The 20292-nt window shown below is 39.6% G+C and overlaps 1 protein-coding gene across 6 annotated transcripts in view; it reads left to right on the forward strand.

Annotated features, from left to right (window-relative positions):
• The window catches only part of LOC147111092 (ERC protein 2), an 885067-nt gene that overhangs the window by 528856 nt on the left and 335919 nt on the right, over window positions 1-20292 (forward strand). For all 6 annotated transcript variants that reach the window (XM_086001631.1, XM_086001634.1, XM_086001633.1 and 3 more), the window contains one exon: window positions 1413-1606. In XM_086001631.1, coding sequence (XP_085857757.1) covers window positions 1413-1606 — 194 coding nt within the window. The remainder of the gene's footprint in view (window positions 1-1412; window positions 1607-20292) is intronic.

Raw genomic sequence — 20292 nt, forward strand, 5'->3', positions numbered from 1 at the left:
CCTAATATTTTAAGTAGCTAATTTTGTTCATCAGCTTTAAAGATTTGTATTTACTTTTCTTGCTGTTTTTGTGAACTTAATGTGCAAATTTGCAAATGCTACATAAACACCACTTTTTAGGTTGTAGTAAATTCAAATTTTGATTCTTGTACTTCTGGGCATGTGTCTTCGCACAAAAATACAGCAACTTTTGAGATTAGACTATAATTGAAGAATTAACTTAAGTGAATTATTTCTTAAACTGTATCCATGGACTGCTGGCATCTGAATGAACTATTATATGTTAACTATGCTCTCTTGAGACTCAGATCATGGAATTAATACTGTTAACAGTAACCCGTTTCATTGTGTTCATTACCTTTTCGAAAGCTGGTCAATCTGCTTTTCTTCATCCTGCCAATCTAATATAAATAAATGACAATAAATGAAGAACACTTTAATGTTGAACCCAGACATTAAGATGTTTTATTACTGATGCGTATATAGTGACACAAAGACTACTTTGCATTGTCTTTTCTGGATTTATTTCAGTAGTATTTAAATTGGTAATGAATGATGAATTTGTTCTCATCTCTCTCTTAATCAGTTGCTACATACCTAATAAATTAGAGGTAATAAACCACTGGTTTTAATGGCATATGTTTAAGTAGTTCTGAATGATAGTACACAACAGAATGTTGCTTAGTTTGGCAGTACAATTTACAAAAAAATCAAGTTTACTGAAAAAATGATGCATATAATTAGTAACAGTGCTCCTATATTATCCTCATGTTTAGAAATATGTTGATCAAAGCCCAGCAGTTTCTATTCAACACATACAAAATTTAAAGTAACTAACAGTACTGTATTGGATGATGCAGTTGTACTTATACTTTTGGTCAGTTTAGCATCTAATACAATTTGATGGTACAAAACATCATTGCAAAGAAATTTAGCCTCCTCAGAAGAATAATGCTGTACTTTTTTCATCCTATAAGTTGCAATTTGTTTTAGTTTCATTTTCTTTCTCATCCTCGTCTGCCTTGTTTTGTCTTATGTGCTTGGTTTTGTTTTCAAGATACCAATTAGGAATTATGAGGAACATAGGGTAGGCCAAACTTTGCAGTGCTTATTTTGTGTGCGCTTGTTTGAAGTCTAAAGTATCAATAACTTTGGCTGCAAATTTTCCTGCATTGTCATTCATAGTATTTCAGCCCCCATCCAAGATAATATAATTGAATTCTTTTATTGGTAAAACTGTGCTCTACTTTAAAGCATGTGTGTTAGGCTTGTTATGCAACTCATGGAAGTGTGTGTGTGTGTGTTCAATAAATTATGAAGTGCTGTGCTATAGTATCACATTTCAGAAATTAAAACATGATGTTTATTGTTACGGTGTCACTTTTATTTTTTCTTTACTTTCCATGCAAAAGGCTCATGATGCCGAAGAGGATGCTCGCTTGAACCCAGAATTGTGTGAGAAAATGAGACAACTTGAGAAGGATGTGGCATACTACAAAGAGGAGTCTGGCAAATCCCAGGCTGAAGCTGAAAGACTCTTGGAGATCTTGAAGGAAGTTGAGACTGAGAAAAGTGACAGAGATAAGAAAATAGCAGAGCTTGAGAGGTAAGGGTCAACTTTTTAATTAGCATGATAATGAGTTAAGTAAACCTGAAACCAGGGGAAGTAGTTTTTACTGTAGTAGGAAGAGAATATTCTGTTAATAATTGGAGAGGGTAAAAAAAACTCGATGGTAATTAAAACTGTAAACTGTTGCTTTGAGCTATCTCCAAATATGTTAATATTATTGTAATAACATTCTCAATTTGCACAAGAAGGTAAAGCATAAGACCTTTCAAATGTAACTTAAATCTACTGTCTCTCTCCTTTCCCTCAAATCTGTTTGTTTTCTTGCCTCATTATTGGTCCCCCTTACGTGCCATGCTCTTTCCTTGTCAACTAAATGGACTGAATGATCTGTTCACCAGCCTCTATCAAGACTGCTCTTGTGCCCACCACAAACAAGTGTCTGGTTTCGCCACCTGAGCCCACAGTTGGCTTCTTGGCCAATCATTTCCCCCATTCTTCTGGCACAGCTGACAATACACAGGAAATTGCTACAATGAACCATGCCTTGGCCAAAATAGATTTTATTTTTTATTTTATGTTGAGAACTATTGAGTATATTTTTCTGAAGCAGTTTGTCTAATTTTATGAGTGATTTTCAGGGAAACACTGGTTACTTTTTTAATAACAACTTGCATGTATATACAGTACTGCCTTTAACGTAGGAAACCGTCCAAAAGCTGAAGCGTAATCAGCAAAAAATTGACACCAAGCCAAAAAAAGGAGATATTGGGAGAGGTGATTTAAAGCTTGATCAAAGAGGTAGGTTTTAAGAAGCATCTTAAAAGAGGAGAGCGAGGTAGAGAGGTTTAGTGAAGAAATTCCAGAGCTTGTGATCTAGTCAGCTGAATGCACAGTCGCCAGTGGTGGGGCGAAGGAAGTGGGGGATGCGCAAGAGGCCAGAGTTGGAGGAACGCAGAGGGGTTGTAGAGTTGCAGGAAGTTACAGAAATAGGAAGGGGGCGAAGCCATGGAGAGATTTGAACACGAAGATGAGAATTTTAAAATTGAGGCGTTGGTGGACCAGAAGCCAGTGCAGGTCGGTGAGCACAGGGGCGATGCATGTCTGGGAAGGTGAGAGTTAGGATACGGGCGGCAGAGTTTTGGTGGAGCTTAGGTTTATGGAGGGTGGAAGATGGGAGGTCGGCCAGGAGAACATTGGAATAGTTGAGTCTAGAGGTAACAGTCTGGTTCACCCCGGAGACAGTGGTCGGGGAGTGGAATGGAATCAGTAGCTATGAAACAGAGTTTGTTGCCAGGACCGATGACAATGACTTCAGCCATCTAGGCCCTAAGCTCTAAAATTCCCTCCCTTACCCTGTCCACCACTCTCTCCTTTAAGACCCTCTTTAAAACCTATCTCTTTGACTAAGCTTTTAGCCACCTATCCTAATGTCTCCTTCTTTGGCTTGGTGTAAATTTTTGTCTTGATTACACTCCTGTGAAGTGCCTTGGGAAGTTTTACTATGTTAAAGGTGCTACATAAATGCAAGTTGTTGTTCAGTCATCCCAGTGTTTGTTAGAGGAAATTTCGGCACATCCACGACTAGCTGTCCTACAAGCAAACTTGCAACATATAGGCAGTGGAGAAGTTGAGGAAGAGCTGGGTCTCGTCAGTATACCTGTGGAACTGGACGTGTTTTTGGATGCTGTCGCTGAGGGGAAGCATGTAGATGAGAAATAGGAGGGGGCCGAGGCTAGATCCTTGGTGATCTCCAGAGGTAATGGTAGGGGTGGGGGGAGAAGCCATTGCAGGAGAATCTCTGAAATAGTATTCTGCTAGTAATGATTCTACTAAAATACTTAGTAAGTGCAATGAACTAACATTTATATGTATTTGGGTAGTAAAATATTTTGTCTGTGAAACATGAGTATTTAGAATTGGAAGAAAGATGCTATAAATGCAATCTCAGGAAAAAAGTTAACTCCATTTAAAGCTCCAAACAGAATCCCAACATTTGCTTTACATATTTTGATCCTTACATACAGACTATGGGATGCTGCAGCTATTATCAAATGTTATAAAACACACAATTGTGTTGAAATATGTTGTAAATTTATAGTTCCCAGTTGGTCAGTTCACTCATCATGTCACTGGTAACCTCAGTACAATGGTAATTATTATTGTACAAAGTTATGTGCGGTTTCTAAATTTTGAGGTGTTTCTTTGAGATGTGAACTAAGGCAGTGTTAATTCTTTTGGATTTGTTGCTGAACCAAATATTTGGTACAGAGGATACTGACATTTCTAATTTTCGAACAGTTTAGATACAATTTGTTTTCTGTTGCATTCTCTCTTAAAGAGATGCAACAAATATAACTGTAGATTATGGTAAATTTGTAAAACTTGTTAAAAGACCTCAATCCCAACCAAATACTGTTCCCAGAAGTTATTTGGTGATAGGTTGTGAGTCACATAGACTTGCCTTGACTCTCATTATTTCTCAATCGTAACTTGACTCGATTTGCTTTATGACAGATATGCTGATTGACTTGTACAACTTGCAGGAAAATGTTTCCATCAAGTCAGTAAGCCAATTGGGAACTATCTATTCTTCATGCGAATGCCAACTTTTATTTAAAAAATGCAAGCATACATATTTATTCCTGCAAGATCATGGCCCAGAAATTCCGTTCGCAGTCCTCCCGCGGGCGGAGGACTGCGATTTGGAAAAATCTCCGCCTGGAACGGAGGGCTCCCGGGAGGCGCAGAATTCCGTTGCTGTGTCTCTTCAAACTGCCGGTGTGCAAGGCACGCGTATCCCAGAGGCGCAGGCGGTTTGCCGCGTCCCTGGGATCACGTGGGCCATGGGGAGCCAATCGGAGCAGGGAATCTCCAATCATAGATTTGACAGGAAGACCTGTCAAATCTATGAATAGAGATCAGCCCCAAAACATAAGTAAAACTTCAAATAATTTTTTTTTTAAATCACGTTTTTTAAATGACTATAAATTACATAAATTAACTATTTTAAACAAAAATTTAAATTGGAAAAAAAAATTATTAAAGTTTTTAACGGGGCTAAAAATAAGCTTACCTTTCTTTAAAGTATTTTAAAATAATAAATCAGTGGAAAAATTTTTTTTTTTTACTTTGTTCAATTCTTAGCCTGGTAAAAGCAGGGCTTGCGCCTAGGAGCTGCCGGCTGTACGCCTGCTTTTCCAGGCGCAGCTGCTCCCGACTTACCTGGACTGAAGCAACTGTGGAAAAAAACGGAAGTTTCAGCCGTACGCGCTGCCTATCCGGTGCAGGCGTTTGACCTGTCGAGCCCTTTCTTCACAGAATGGAAGTTCCGGTATCCAGCGCATGCGCAGTGCATGCCTAAAACCGGCACTTCCGTTGGCCCTACGGGTGAGGACACAGCACATACACACCCATAGGAAACAGAATTTCTGGGCCCATGTCGCGGCTTTTAAAACTTCATAGACTTAATTCATGGATCATAAAACATTTTCTTATACCCTCCAAAAGCTACGTAATATTGAAACTTCTTACTAAGTAATACAAAATTGGTCTGGCTTGAAAAAACTACTTGTTATATGAGCAACTAAGTGGGGGGGGGGGAAATAATTCCGTTTACACAGAAAGATTATACTACACAATTAAAAAGTTGAAACCGTTTAGCCATACAATATATTGAGACAAATACAGAAGTGTTCATTATTAATGTTAGGTATATTTGTAATGGAGGTTATAGAGCATCAAAGAAAATGAGTGTGAATGTTCTAAATACACTTCAGATGGTTAGCCAACATGTGAAAAAGAACAGATTTGAAGGAATGGATTAGATGATCAACATTTTGACTTCCTGAAAGAATGGCGGCAAAGAATGTACTTAGTGTTTTGGAATACAGGATTGAGCTCTGAGTGCAATATTCAGTTCTCAGGATTACATTCACAACAAAAACAGAAATCAGTTTACAAAATCATTCACCATCACCCATTTTCACAGGGTTTACATATAGAGGTCATTGCCAAACATTTATGGCAACTAAAATTTGAGGTGGTAAATTCAGATAGATTTATTTGCAACTGCAATTTGTCTAAGATACAAAAACATGTTTATATTTGTATCCATTGTTTTGCTACTATTCTAATTAAGGATTCCTAGCATGAAGAGTCAAAGCACAGTATTTATTGCTGATATGTTTTGTGTCTTCTATTGAATGATTTGTGAATTTGGTAAGTGTGTTGATGAGATCTTTTCCTCTGTCCTTGCTATTTTTATCTCTTCCTATCCAGTGGCAGAGCACACACTCAGCAGCACCTCTCGGTCTCAGCCCCACAGCAGATAGGGGGGTTGGTCTGGGATTTCTTGGGAAAGTGAGTGCTCTGCCCCGGCATGCATTGCAAATGTACTATATGCTATGCTGTTTATGCACATGCCCTAATGACTTCCTTGTGGTGGTTTTCCTATAATTTGCATTTTGTTAAACATGCAATGTCCTGTTTTTGTTGGCCTACAGCAACTATGAATTTACAACAAAGAAATGAACAGCTCTTTAGTTTCATGCTGTGTGGGAACTTTCAAATGACACCTGCATTGTATTAAGATCTCAAATGATAATAATAGACACTGTCGGATACAGTAGCAAACTTCTAAAGATATGAATTCTCCCCATTCGATAGATGGTTTTATGAAAATACATTTCCCTTGATATACCAACAGCAGATGGTTATAAACACTATTATAAACAAAAACAAAGTAATACAATGTTTCTGTTTTTGAAAATTTGGTGCTTTGGCTGAAATGTGCACTCCCTAATCTAGCGTATTAAGGCTGTGATCAGTTACCTTGGTTCAGAGTGACCCTTGCTATAAGTGCTCAGGTTAGATATATTTCTTAAGGCTAAAGGGAGCCAGGGGTATGGGGAAAAAGCAGGGACCGGGTACTGAAATTGGATGATCAGCCATGATCGCATTGAATGGCGGAGCAGGCTCGAGGGGCCGAATGGCCTACTCCTGCTCCTGCTCCTATCTTCTATGTTCCTATGTTAGGATAGGATCCAAGTTAGGTGTTGCGTCCCAGCCATTGAATAGCTTGCTGACACTTGACATCAAGGCGTACACATGAATAATGGCTACTTAGTCGAAGTAATAGAGGGTACCAGTCATGGCTCAGTGGTAGTACTCTTGTCTCTGAGTCAGAAGGTTGTGGATTCAAGTCCCACTCCAGAGACTTGAGCTAAAAATCTAGGCTGACACTCCAGTGCAGTACTGAGGGAGTGCTGTGTTGTTGGAAGTGCCATCTTTAGGATGAGACGTTAAACCGAGGACCGGCCAACCCTCTCAGATGGACATAAAAGATCCCATGGCACTATTTTGAAGAAGATCAGGGGAGTTCTCCCTGGTGTCCTGGCCTATATTTATCCCTCAACCAACATCACTAAAGCAGATTATCTGGTCATTATCACAATGCTGTTTGTGGGAGCTTGCTGTGCGCCAATTGGCTGTCGCGTTTCCTACATTACAATAGTGACTACACTTCAAAAGTACTTAATTGGCTGTAAAGCGCTTTGAGATGTCCTGAGGTCTATATAAATGCAAGTTATCCTTTTCTTTTACTCATGGAATTTTATCCCAACAGCTTTAGGAGATGAAGAGAGAAAAATTGGTGAACACTGGGGTGAAAAAAACTTGGATGAGGAACTGCTGATTAAAGGCAGACTTTTGGTTCCTCACTCTTGCACCTATCAAGAGTTGCTTTATCTCAAAGTTCTATGCACCATTCAGCCATCTGAATAAAATAAAAGGGCAAACCAAGTTGAGGGAGAACTGGAGATAAAGAATTTTGCTCATTTCCTGCCCCGCCCAACAACTTCTATCAAAATGTTTTGATGAATCTGTTGCTTATTATTAATACCCATTTAGGTCTTGTTGATGAGCTTTTGGAAAAAAGATGACATTTTTCAGCTGAGGGAAATTAAAACGATCATTTACAAATTAGCTCACAAAATAAATTGGAGTTATTTCAGTGGTGGAGCAGCTAACCTCTTTGGCAGAGTATCTGTTCCACATGAATTTTGCTGCAATTATGGTATTAACTGGTTCCATGTTGCTGTTGATGGAAGAGAGCTGCCTGGGAGAGGTGGCTCCCATCAGAACCCAAGCACCCACCCCACCAACTACCATCAGGGCTTTTAAACATTCTGCTGCGCTGAAGTCACTACCATTTTAATTAGCTGAGCAGCGATTTGCCCACGGGCACTTTAAACTGATGAATGGCAAACTGTTTAAAAGCTCTTTAAACTGTTTAGTGCGCTGCACAGATGTATATTTAATTGTCCAAAAATCTTCAGATTTGGTTGTTTAAATAAATCATTAAGAACAAAGGAGACTAGAACTAACCAAACGAACAAATATAATTTTCAATACAAACCAACAAGCAGATGATTCACACAAACTTGAATTATAGTTTATCCATTGTTCCTGATTTTGGAGCTCAGAGGTTGATCACATGGAGAAGAGCAAATATTTGGGTTCAAATGCCATAAATTTATAAAATATTCTTTCAAAATCAGGGAATGGCCATGTTTGTGAATTGGGCTCTCTGAATTTTCTACTGTTCTTGATATCATATAGTTCCCTGAGCTGAATTAACCTCCTGAAGCAGCTACATAGCTGTTAAGCCACTTAAGCCATGAGCAATATTATGTGAATTCTGATTGGCCAGTGAAGCAAACAAAACCCTGTAGATTGAACTCGCCCACCGAAAAACTGAATTAGCATTTATAGTCACTACCATTAAAATGAAAGTGGTGAGATTAACATCTCAGTTTCTAAAAGCAGAAAACATCCCTTCTAAGATTTAAAATTGTGCATTTAGCCTTTACCAAGTCTTGTGTGACTATCAACCCTTGAAATCTTGCTTCCTTTTAAAAGGTAAGGATGATCAGATGAAGTATAGGATAACCATGACTGGTCCATTATATTTTTGTGACTACAGCAAACAGTATATCACACATTTGTTTGACTTCCTACCATCAAAATTTATCTTCATTTGAAAACTGTACCTAATCTATTACAGTAAAATATAACCATCAATGGTGCTTTGATTTTTAAGGGATGTTAGTATATTTGCCTTAATGTTTTCAGTCACAAGCAAATGTTAATGCTGCATCCTTCTGCCACAAAATAGTTACTTTATTTCATAGTTGGGTACAACTAAATAAAGATGGTCCTTACTGGTAGCTTCACTTTCTTTGTGATAACAGTATTTTCATTCCTTGCTGACCAAACATTTCCTAGATATTTATTATTTTTATTTGTATTTCCTTGGTGGTTTCAATGTGTATTCACTCATGCACACAATAGTGAGCTTTCACCAAGTATGGAAGTAATTAACCTGTGTACATGTATAACAAAATACAGCAGAAATTTCATAACATACTGGAACTTAACTTTTCTTTGTAGCATTTATGATTTGTCAATTTTCTCTATCACTATTGCTCCTTAATTTCTCTTTCTCTCCTTTCCTCTCTCATGCTCTTCCCCTTTGTGCTCGCTCACTGTCTCACATTCTTGCACTCTCCCCCCCTTGCTCACTGTCCGTGTGCTCTCGCACTCTTCCCCCTATTACGCACTCTCTCTCCCTCTTTGCTATGTTTTGGCTTTGTTGCCTTTTCCAGGGAACTTTTTGTGCTGTTTTTCTCTGTTCTCTTTGCTGTTCTTTTTTGCCATTTTTCTGCTCCGCTTGCTTCAGAATGCACTTGCAATTCAGCCAAGATATCCATATGGATTCCCGAAATAGGCAGTTTCTGTAGATCTAGGAATATTGTAATTTTCAAAGGCCCGGATTTTGCGCTCAGCAGCGAACGGACATCGCTCGCCGTTCATTACGCTTACACTTTCCCACAGAATTTCTGTGGGCTTTTACACTGCAATTTGCGGTTATCAGACAGTGAAAGCAGCGTGACGCCCTCTACATGGGATCTGGGACCTGTGTGAGCAGGACAAGCTGCAGCATGTCTCTTCAACTAATCAGATTGAAGAATTGTTACTGAGGCATGCAGAGTCTAAACCAGGAAGTGTATGTTAGAATATTTAATTCAATGTAAAATCATGTGCAATCCAAAAGCAAAATAGAGAGAGAAAAATGGGATTGAGAGAGAGATAAAAGACCATTTAAAAAAAATCTCCAACAATAATTAATATCTGACGGAATGAGACTCCACACTTGTAAAAGTTAATTTTCAGTGCCAGAGAGGTTGTTTGGCAGTAATTAGGACTTATCACGCTGTTAGAAATTCACTTATACCTGAATGGACAAGCCCTAACTTTTTCTGGTGCATTTAGTGGGTAATTACCGGAACTTCACGCCCTTCATGTATTTTAAAGCCGAGTCTGTCGGCGAGATATGGAGGAGCAGGGCAAATTGGACAGCAACTTCCTGATTTCTGCGTTTAACTGCATATGTGTGGACACCGGAAGTTGCTGTCCGACTTACTTCATACTGGTGAGCGCTGGCTGCCTCACCATTATTCTTACCACAAAATCCAGGCCAATATGTTCATTTGGAGGGCAAAATACTACAATATTTTCTTACCTCTCCTTTCAAAGCGAAGTGTTGAGGTAGCCAGTGAATGCATTTATTTCTTACGATTGTTTTATAGGGAAACAAAATGTCTGGATATTCTAGCATTTTTCTGTTTCCCCTTACAGAATTTTTTTCACTTCTCTCTTGAAGGTGGTGACTTACGATTCCATGGGCATTGGCTGCCTGCAATACTTTGCCCATATAGGCATTCTTCATGCATGAGCCAAGACAGTGAGTGTTGGCAGGTTATTGAACATAATTCACAAATTCAGATTCAAACATAACACTAGCCAGTGCCCAAGACTATAGATTGCTAGGGTAGAGAGACATCTCTCCACTGTGGGGAAAATGAATAATACCAACCTCTACAATATTAAAGGTTGAAATAAGACTGCTTCCTCTACTCTCAGGATGCCAAATTATTGGGAGCAATGAGTGTCCAAGTATATCATTTTCCACAGGACAACAAAATCTGCCCCGAAATTGGACTGCCAAAGAAAAATGCAAGCTCACCCTTGCCCCAAATGCTGTTGCAACGAGAAACAGACGCACCTGCATTACCAGGGCGTTTCTCTATAGTGCAGAATCTGGGATATGCAAAATGTGGCACTGCTGCACCACCACTGGTAGAAAGGTGTAATTATATCATGACAAGTTTACATAGACAGTTTCCATTATAAATGTATAGGTATGTATAATAGGAATAAGGTCCAGCAGGCAGGAAATCCATACAGGCATAAAAGTTTAATATAATACACATGTATATCTATAATATATTTTTTTAAATCTTACATCTGTGCACATTTCCTGTCAACTGTTTCTATTGTAACATCCTATATCCACATTTATAATCAAACTGCCTATGTAATGACACCCACCTGTCAGTGGAGATGATGAATTGTATTTGCAAGCCTTGGTCCAATTATTCCACGCCATCTTATGTCACCTCACCTGAAGACTATACTCAGTCTTGACTTCCTTTCTATGATGCAACAGTTATAGAATCATAGAATGGTTACAGCACGGAAGAAGGCCATTCGGCCCGTCAAGCCTGTGCCAGCTCTCTGCAAGAGCACTTCAGCTAGTCCCACTCCCCGCCCTTTCCCCGTAGCCCTGCAAATTTCTTTCCTTCAGATACTTACCCAACTCCCTTTTGAAAGCCGTGATTGAATCTGCCTCCACCACCCTTTCACGCAAAGCAGTCCAGATCTTAACCACTCGCTGCGTAAAAAAGTTTTCTCTTACATCGCCTTTGGTTCTTTTGCCAATCACCTTAAATCTGTGTCCTCTGGTTCTCGACCCTTCTGCCAATGGGAACAGTTTCCCTCTATCTACTCTGTCCAGAACCCTCATGATTTTGAACACCTTTATCAAGTCTCCTCCATCTTCTCTGCTCCAAGGAAAACAACCCCAGCTTCTCCAGTCTATCAACATAACTGAAGTCCCTCATTCCTGGAATCATTCTCATAAATCTTTTCTGCACCCTCTCTAAGGCCTTCACATCCTTCCTAAAGTGTTGTGCCCAGAATTGGACACAGTAGTCCAGTTGGGGCCAAACCAGTGTTTTATACAGTATTTTAAAAACACATAAATAAACTGTAACTTCAATGTTATTTTAAAAAGCCCTTGCCTCACTCATTCACTCATCAAGAAAATTTATTAGGATTAGGAAAATAGCACTGTGCACACACAAACATTTACATTGTCCTTTAAAATTAATTTGAGGGTAAACCCTATTATTCTCCACAAGCTGAGATGGTGGGTGAAATCCTCACATCAGACTTCTATTAATGTTGTTCTATTTCAGTCACTAGGAGATGTGTAAGAGTGGCAAGGGCATCAATTTCTGTGATGATGCAGCTAGTGTGTATTTGACACTCTTGGAGTGTGTAACTAAGATGAGAACGTGAGAAGTGTGGGATTCACGCCTGCGTCCTGCTACTGCAAGGATGGCACATGGTGCGGCTACAACATGCTATTTTTAAAGGGCCAAGGCTAAATCTAATTGGTCTGAATTGGGTCAAATCTAGTTATTGGTGAATATATTGAATACTCTTGTAATTTTAATTTAAAGAAATTATGGAAGCTCTTCTGATGCTGCAACTGCTAAAGTGATAAGTAGCTGTGTCTTAGAGTAGAGAAGTCCGGGTTTGACCCCTGGTCTGTGTGGAGTTAGTTGGTCTCAGTGCATCTGGGTTAGATGGGGAAAACAGGTCTTAAGTAACAACAAGACAACTTGCATTTATATAGTACAAAACGTCCCAAAATATTTCACCAAAGCGTAATCAGACGACAATTGTCATTGAGTTAAAGGAGATATTTATGAATTGTGACTTAAAGCTTAAAGGAGGAGAGGGAGGCAGAGACATTTAGGGAGGTAATTCCAGAGCTTAGGGCCTAGATGGCTGAAGGCAAGGCTGCCAATGATGGGCATAAGGAGTCAGAGGAACACACATTCTTAGAGGGTTGTAGAGCAAGAGAAGGTTATGTAGATAATGAGGGGTGATAACATGAAGGGATTTAAACTATGGTCGACTATAGTCACAGTCACAGAGGATGTAATTTGTGACTTTGATTAGGGGCGTTTCAGTGCTCTGGCAGGGGCGGGGAACATGATTGGATAGATTCAAACATGGAGTTGCAAGAAATATGGACACGGATTTTGGAGATGACTACATGTTCAAGGACTTTGGAGAGGAAAGGTAGATTGGAGATGGGGCACTGGTTTGGAAGGACAACGCAGTCGAGCTTGGTTTTTTGACAAGGGGTGATGATGGTGGTTTTAAAAGGGAGGGGCATAGTGCGTGAGGTGAAGGAATCATTTACAATGCCACCTAACATGGAGGTCAGGAAGAGAAGTTGCATGGTCAGCAGTTTAGTTGAAATGGAGCAGGAGATGAGTCTTATGCATAAGATGAGCTTGGTGAAGGCATGAGAAGAGATTGGAGAGAAACTAGTGAAAGATGCAGGTTCAGGGGGAACCTTGGGGGAGGTTTAGCTTGGACAATGGGGAGAGAGGAATATGGCAGAGGGAGCTGAATGGATGGTCTCAATCTTAGTCACTAAGTAGTGCATGAGCTCCTCACGTGTTGATGAGGGGTGAGAGGTCAAAGGAGACATGTGGGAGTTTAAAAGTGCAGTTGTGAGGGACGTGGGGGATAGCTTTTTTCCAGCGGTGAATGAAGAAGGTAGTGGGGTTGGAACAAGGTAGGTGAGGGATTCACGGAAGTGGTCAGAGATGGCCTCATCTATGACTGAGACGATAGAAGTAAAGAGGCCATATGAGATGGCAAGGTCAAGGAGTGGCCTTGAGTATGGGTAGAAGAGTGGCAGCACGGTGGCATAGTGGTTAGCACTGTTGCCTCACAGCGCCAGGGACCCGGGTTCGAATCCGGCCTCGGGTGACTGTCTGTGTGGAGTTTGCACATTCTCCCCGTGTTTGCGTGGGTTTCCTCCGGTTGCTCCGGTTTCCTCCCACAGTCCAAAGATATGCGGGTTAGGTTGATTGGCTATGATAAATTGACCCTTAGTGTTAGGGGGATTAAATACGTGGGGTTACGGGGATAGTGTGGAATATGTGTTGGTGTAGTGGTTACGGGGATTGGGTGGGATATGTGTCGGTGCAGGCTTGATGGGCCGAAATGGCCTCTATCTGCACTGTGGGATTTCTGTGATTCTGTGAAGAGTGTTAATGGAGGATATAGGATAAGGGAGGACAGGAGTGCCGTGAAATCAGAGGAGAGAGGGCAAGGTGAGTTGAGATGGAGATTGAAATCTCTGAGGATAAGGAATCGCTTACTACAGATGCTGAGAGATGAAAGGCAGGAGGATCTCGGTGAGAAACTCTGGGTAGGGGTTGTAGGGAGGTGGTAGAGAATGAGGGTTTTAGAGGAAATGTGCCACTGGAGTAGGGAGCATGATCAAAGTATGATATGATGATCAAGGCTACACTTGAGGGAGCAGGTGGTGGAAAGTATATACGGGTGGGGAGGCTTCAGCAAGGGTGGCTTCATGTTGCCACCCTTGAGCCAAGTTTCAATCAAAGCCAGGATGTCAATGAAGTCGTCCAGAATAAGATTGTGACTGTAAAGACATTCTGGAGGGAAATGCAAAGAGAGTTGGTGATTGGCAATCTGTTGGCAAGAGTCCAAGGGGCCGGGGGGGGGAGCAACAGTGAGTGAGGTGAGCAGGACGGGAAGGAGATTGCCCCACAGCAGGTGCACTGGCCGGGAAGGTTGGTGAGAAGAGAATGGGGCAGTTGCGGTGCTGCCTGTAAGGAGGCAATGGGTGCCTTGATTGGGCCCTTTGGAGAATGCTGTGAGAGGCAACACAGGGTAACTATGGTTTTATCCAAAGGGATTCAAGCCTAGGATGGCAGCAGGAGAGTAGGAAAGCAGATAATTAGTGATGTATTGGGGTAGAGATTGGTTGGGCAAGTACAGTTTTACTAGTCACGCTGCTGGAAATGTGCATGTGCACATGGACGATAGGTACGGACAGGATCAGGCTCAGCTCTGATGGTCCTGTGGTTGAATAATTTCCTGACAGCTACACGTGAAAAAGGACCAATTAAATGAGGTACCAATGGAACTTTACTGCAACAAGGAGTCGTCTTTAGGAGGGTGGAGGAGGAAGAAAAGAGTGTAAAGAAAAGAATCCTCAGTGTGAGGGATGGAATGTTTTTTGCTTCCTTGTGCCAGCATTGAGAGTGTGGGCAAGGTGGATCAAATGTGTTCTATTCCTCCCTACTGTTACTGTTATATTTTAATTTCCCACATTGGCTAACCTTGTGTCGACTGAGTTCCAATAGAGTGTCAATTAATTCTAAGTTATAACTCGTTTTGCATTGTGGACTCACACCCAGAAACAACTAGACTGAGACTTCCTGAACTAGATCCACTTAAGACACTTCCAGTTGGCAGAGACAGGAAACGTTAATTCCTTTCTGGACTGGATTTTAGCCCAAGCTCCAGAGGTGAAAGGACATGGTTATAATTCCCTGTATTACTCAATCCTGGGCATCTGATCTTTAATTTTCCAATGTTGTTGGCTTATTTTAGAAGCAAACATCCTTAAATGGCATCCAGTAGTTCAGAGTTTGAAAACTTGAATCGCAATTAGGAGGTTGTATGTCTTTGTACTGTCTGAGTGAAGTTTAAGTCCTCAACTTAGCTGTTGGATGGGGCACCACACAGAAGCATGGAATTTTATCTTAGGAGGGGGAGGGGTGAATTGGCAGATCCTGGCTTCCCCTTGTGAATTATGCTTCAAGACAGCTGATTACAGAGCAGTACCTACAGCAGCCACGGAGGAGTCTGCAGCTCAAACAATTAACCCTTTCCAACTGGAATTAAGCTTTCCCGGGAAATAAAGAAGATAGTTTTTCCTTAAATGACTTCTGGCAGTAGTATCTTGAAATCACACAGTTCTGAATTGATTGTCTGTGTTGGAAAATTTGTTTCATGGAACACTCAGTTGAAAATTAAACTTATGGAGATTTTGAACTTTGGCCTGTTATATACTGCTAATCAAAATGAGACATTGCATTAATTGTTAATTCTTACTGAGCTGCATAGAAGTGTTTCGTTTGATTTTTTTTTTATTTGAATTTTTTTTTTTGCTTCTGCATTTGTTTGTTCCATGACCACATGGAATTAGTGGCATGGATACACACATACATTTTGTAAATTCTTTGCAGTCCTGATTCAGTAAAGCCAGTTGTAAAACACTGAGCTTTTGCACTGCAATATTTTGCTGTTAATTCCATACCAATAGAATTAAAACACACCTAGACCTTTCTTTAACATCAGTCATGGCAAACAATTGACCAAAATGTGTGTATTTTCAGGACTGTAAATTAAATTAGTTATTTGACTCAGCTTAGATTTCAATTGCTCATTATCCATTATACCGTAGCAAATATTTCTGTCCCTGTGATGATATAAAACAGTATATTTTAAAAATTATTTAGCTACTTACTATCGTCCATCTGTCTTAGAAAAAATTGAAATCCAGCAAAAATCCTAAATATATATATTTTTTAAACACACTGTACAAGTTAAATTGAGTCCAACATTCAACCACTTTATCTTTGTTACTTTCTTAACCACTGTGGGAAGAATCAGAGACTGGATGACCCTCATCTGTCACAACTTCCACCCTCATTTTTGCTGTACCATTAACATAAATCAGGGAAATGATCATGGAGTGTCAGTAATTTAAAAAACTGTTACCCCCATGGCTCTTTGCAACGTTCACTTTACATAAAATAGTGTGTGAAAAAGAATGTGCATATATGACCGCTGTGGAGAATTTTCATGCTTTAAGTTATAGAATTTTGTATTGTCTAATTTGAAGAGCATGTTAGATATTATTGTACCGATGAGTTATCAAGCATCTGGATATTTTCAATGACCAAATACTTATCAGAATCTTAGTGACTATTATAAAAGTTGCTTTAAATTTCTGAACTTAATCTGACCTGTTTGGTTATATTGACTTTGCCAGGTCCTTTAGAATATTTGAATGCTTCTAAGTTACTTATGTTTGCATAATTATGTTGAGTAACCCTAAACTAATGTTTTCCTACATTATTCTCAACTTTCTCTGATACCTTCTGTCTATACTCCAACCTCCTATCTCACTTGCTTCAACCAGCTTGGCTTCCAGGTCAGTACCTTCTGCTATCTTCTCTTTTGTGCCATTCCCTGTCTAGCTAGTGTTTGATAAGTGCTGTACTACTTGGTTCCAACACATTTTTTAGAGTGCTGTAATAAAATAACCTAGAAAGACTAACTGAAAATTTAGTGTTGAAATAACATGCTGAACATTACCATTTTTCTGGTATTTAGTCCATTACTTTTAAAGTAACTAAGTTCTTAGCAAATTTAGAGCACATTGAATCGGTAATAGTTAAACAAATGAACAAATTATGGCATAAATCTAGTGATAAGGTACAACACTGCAGTATAGCTGCACAGAGACTCGTAGTAGTGAAGGTTACTCATTTTTCCAGACTCTTATAAATAAGCCATATGGTCTGTGTATATGAAATGATCTATTTATTTTGTACTGAGAGCTTCATTAGATAAAGCCTGTTCACATTTAATTCTAAATTTAACACAAAACTTCCCATGTTATTGTGTAGATCGTGAAATAAACCAGTGCTTGTGAGGATTTCAAACATAGTCAGTAATCGGAGAACAAAATGGAGATTCTGTTTGTGTATGTGCTGGGCTTTTATATTTGGTATCCTTTGCACCATTGTGAGAATTATAAGCTACAGAAGTACTTCATATTGTACCCTTGCATGCCTCATACTCACCCACCAAGGGAGGGAAGATAGCTAAAATATTAAATCTGTCATTCTTGAAGTTTCATTATTTGTTTTATGATAAGACCAGAAATTTTCCATTTCATTACAAATGTGAAAAATAGGTAGTAGGAGGGGTTGACATTCCTGCAATTAATTTTGAACATGTACTCCTTAGCTCATAGACACAAATTGAACTGTTTCTGTACAAACCTAATAGTGAGTTTTCTCATATTATTCTTTCTTGTTACATGCTATAAAATAAACATGCTTGTCTCTTCTCAGGAAAGTATTATTTGTATACATATGCTCCTGGTCCTCTAAATGTCAGTAGATAGGAAATTAGTACTTGTAGTTTCTGCCTTCTGTAATTATATATTTGTAAATTTGTATCTTTTCACTGATAAGATTTAAAAATATATATAATTTACTTAATTCAATAGGAATAAATATCAATTTTCTAAAATTATTTCTATAATACAAAATATTTTGTGAAAGATGATGGGTTTCCATTTGATATTTACTTTTAAACAGCAATTTTTATTTTAATGCTGAATAATTGCCTCCTTACTCACTCTGTAGAAAAATGGAGCTGCCTGCAAAACCAAAAATGAATTCTAGATAGTTGCTTTTGAATCAGCAATAGATTATGTAATATTTTCATGTCAGATTTAGTAGGTGTATGGATGGTGTGTTATGAGTATCATAGCAATGTCATTTATTACATATTCAAGAACTGAACAACCTGTGTTTATTTTTTCCATTAAGAACGTAAACTGATAGTTCTTCACTTTTGCTGAATTTTTATTGATTCCACTTTCTCTAGCCACATATTCTCTTCTGTTTGCATCTAAACCTTTTACTGACCAGACATTATTATACAAGGATTGGCACTTTAATATTGTGTTCTAGTAGTTATCGAGAGTGTTGTTTTTTCTGAGAGTTCATGACTTTTCTAAAGGTTCTGTTGAATCTCACGCATGTGCAAAATAATTATTTAAGAGAAAAATTGTGCTAACTGAAAAAACATACAGATATATACTGAAATCTTAGGTTGTGATAGTGAAAGGGTTAAACCTTACCTACAGTAGCAGGATTTCAGCACGTCTGCGCAGCCATCCTTGGCTTTAGTTTTACGGAATGTCGTTTTTGCGGAGGTGAAAAGAGACTGCAAAGCCTCATGTTAACTCAGCCCTTGAAGAGAATTTAGTAGCCTTCGGCTTCAGAGCAAATGCAGCATTGACAAATGACAGCTTTGTAGTTTCAAGAGCAGATTGAATGTGTTGATTGAAGATAATTTCCTTGGAGAAAAAAAAGGTGCTAGCATTGCTTGTAACATGAGCTCAAAATTGAAAATAGACTTTTTAACAAGGGTCCAAAGAGGCCTTGGTAGATAATATTTATTGACATAGCGTATCCTTAATGGTAAATACTTTTCTACTCTTGCTGTCTCTGATTAGAAGTATATGACTAAACTAGCCCTTTTATAAGTTTGTTATCTGTGGCTTTTTGTTTCCCTCTTCATGCCTGTCCTATCCTAAAGTCTTATGCTGGAGTATGGTTCTACAGGTACCAGTAGTCCTCTGCTACCTTGCGCGTGTCCATTCTTCATGTTGGCATCAGCAAGCTGTACAATCTTGGAGCCATTACTGCATACCTAGCTCTGTCTCTGTATATATGTTTGCACTTCCACAGCAGTTAGTTAGAGTGGGAGTGGGAATCGTTGCTGTAATTTTCTTCACCATATCTCAGAAACACAGAGCCTATTTGTTGCACCCCACTGTTGTCCTGGCTGGCTCAAATTAGAACATGAACCAATCCTGAGACAACCCTGACCTGCATCAGTAGAGCGCCATTTAGTGGATTCAACCATCGAGCCATCAAATAATCTACATCTATGATTTCTTAATTCACTGTTCCCCATCAACCAAAAGTTTTGTTTGCTTCCATATAGCCTCCTTTCCCAAGGAATGAAGGGTCTGAATAATGGATTTCTATACAGCATTATTGCACCCAGTGATCAGTTGACTAAAGACCTATCTTTAGTGGGGAGAACATCACTCCCAAAAGAAGCTAATATATTCCACTGTTGTGAAGTGAGGCAATTGATGGTCTGGAGGAAGAGTAATTGCATATATCCCAGTTGACACAGATACTGATTCCTCAGTTGGACTGCCACCATTCTTAATTGTAATCAGCTGCAAAGAGATGTGCTTCCACATGGCAGGACTGGTTCTAATGTTTCTTCTTCCCATATCAGAGACTTGGGGCTGGATTTTCATTCAGAAGTCGGGAAGGAGGCGGGACTACAACTTTCGGGTTGTAGTCCCGTCTCCATCGAGATGCGGCCAATCCACGTGATTTTCACTTGATTGACCTTGTTGAGCCTGCTCAGCAGCCCAATTAAGGGCCACCCGGCAACAGGTTACGTCACAGACTGAAATTTCGATGAAATATCAGTGTTTCACAGCTGTTTGAAGCTGTCAAACACTGACAGTCTTACTTCTAACCTGAGTCTTTCTACGCAGACTCAGTTAGAAATCTCGTCGGCACTGAAAGCTGCAGGCTGTCACTTTTGACAGATCGCAGCCATTCTGCTTTCTGTGCCGGCTGAATGATGGACTCCCGAAGCCTAGAGGAAGGAAGGCTAAAAAGGTAAGTACAGGTAATTTAAACTTCTTTACACACTTTAGACACACCAAACACACTTACCTTTGCACTCATGCACCCATCACTCACCTGAACACCGACATCTCGACCCCGCCAAGTCCTACAGCCCGACTCCTCTAACCTGGCGTGGTATGGAGCCGTCGGGAATCCCACACGACAACCTTCAAA

The sequence above is a fragment of the Somniosus microcephalus genome, chromosome 11, assembly GCF_052327205.1.
Source record: "Somniosus microcephalus isolate GS21.2 chromosome 11, FLI_Smic_1.0, whole genome shotgun sequence".
Taxonomy (NCBI): Eukaryota; Metazoa; Chordata; class Chondrichthyes; order Squaliformes; family Somniosidae; genus Somniosus; species Somniosus microcephalus.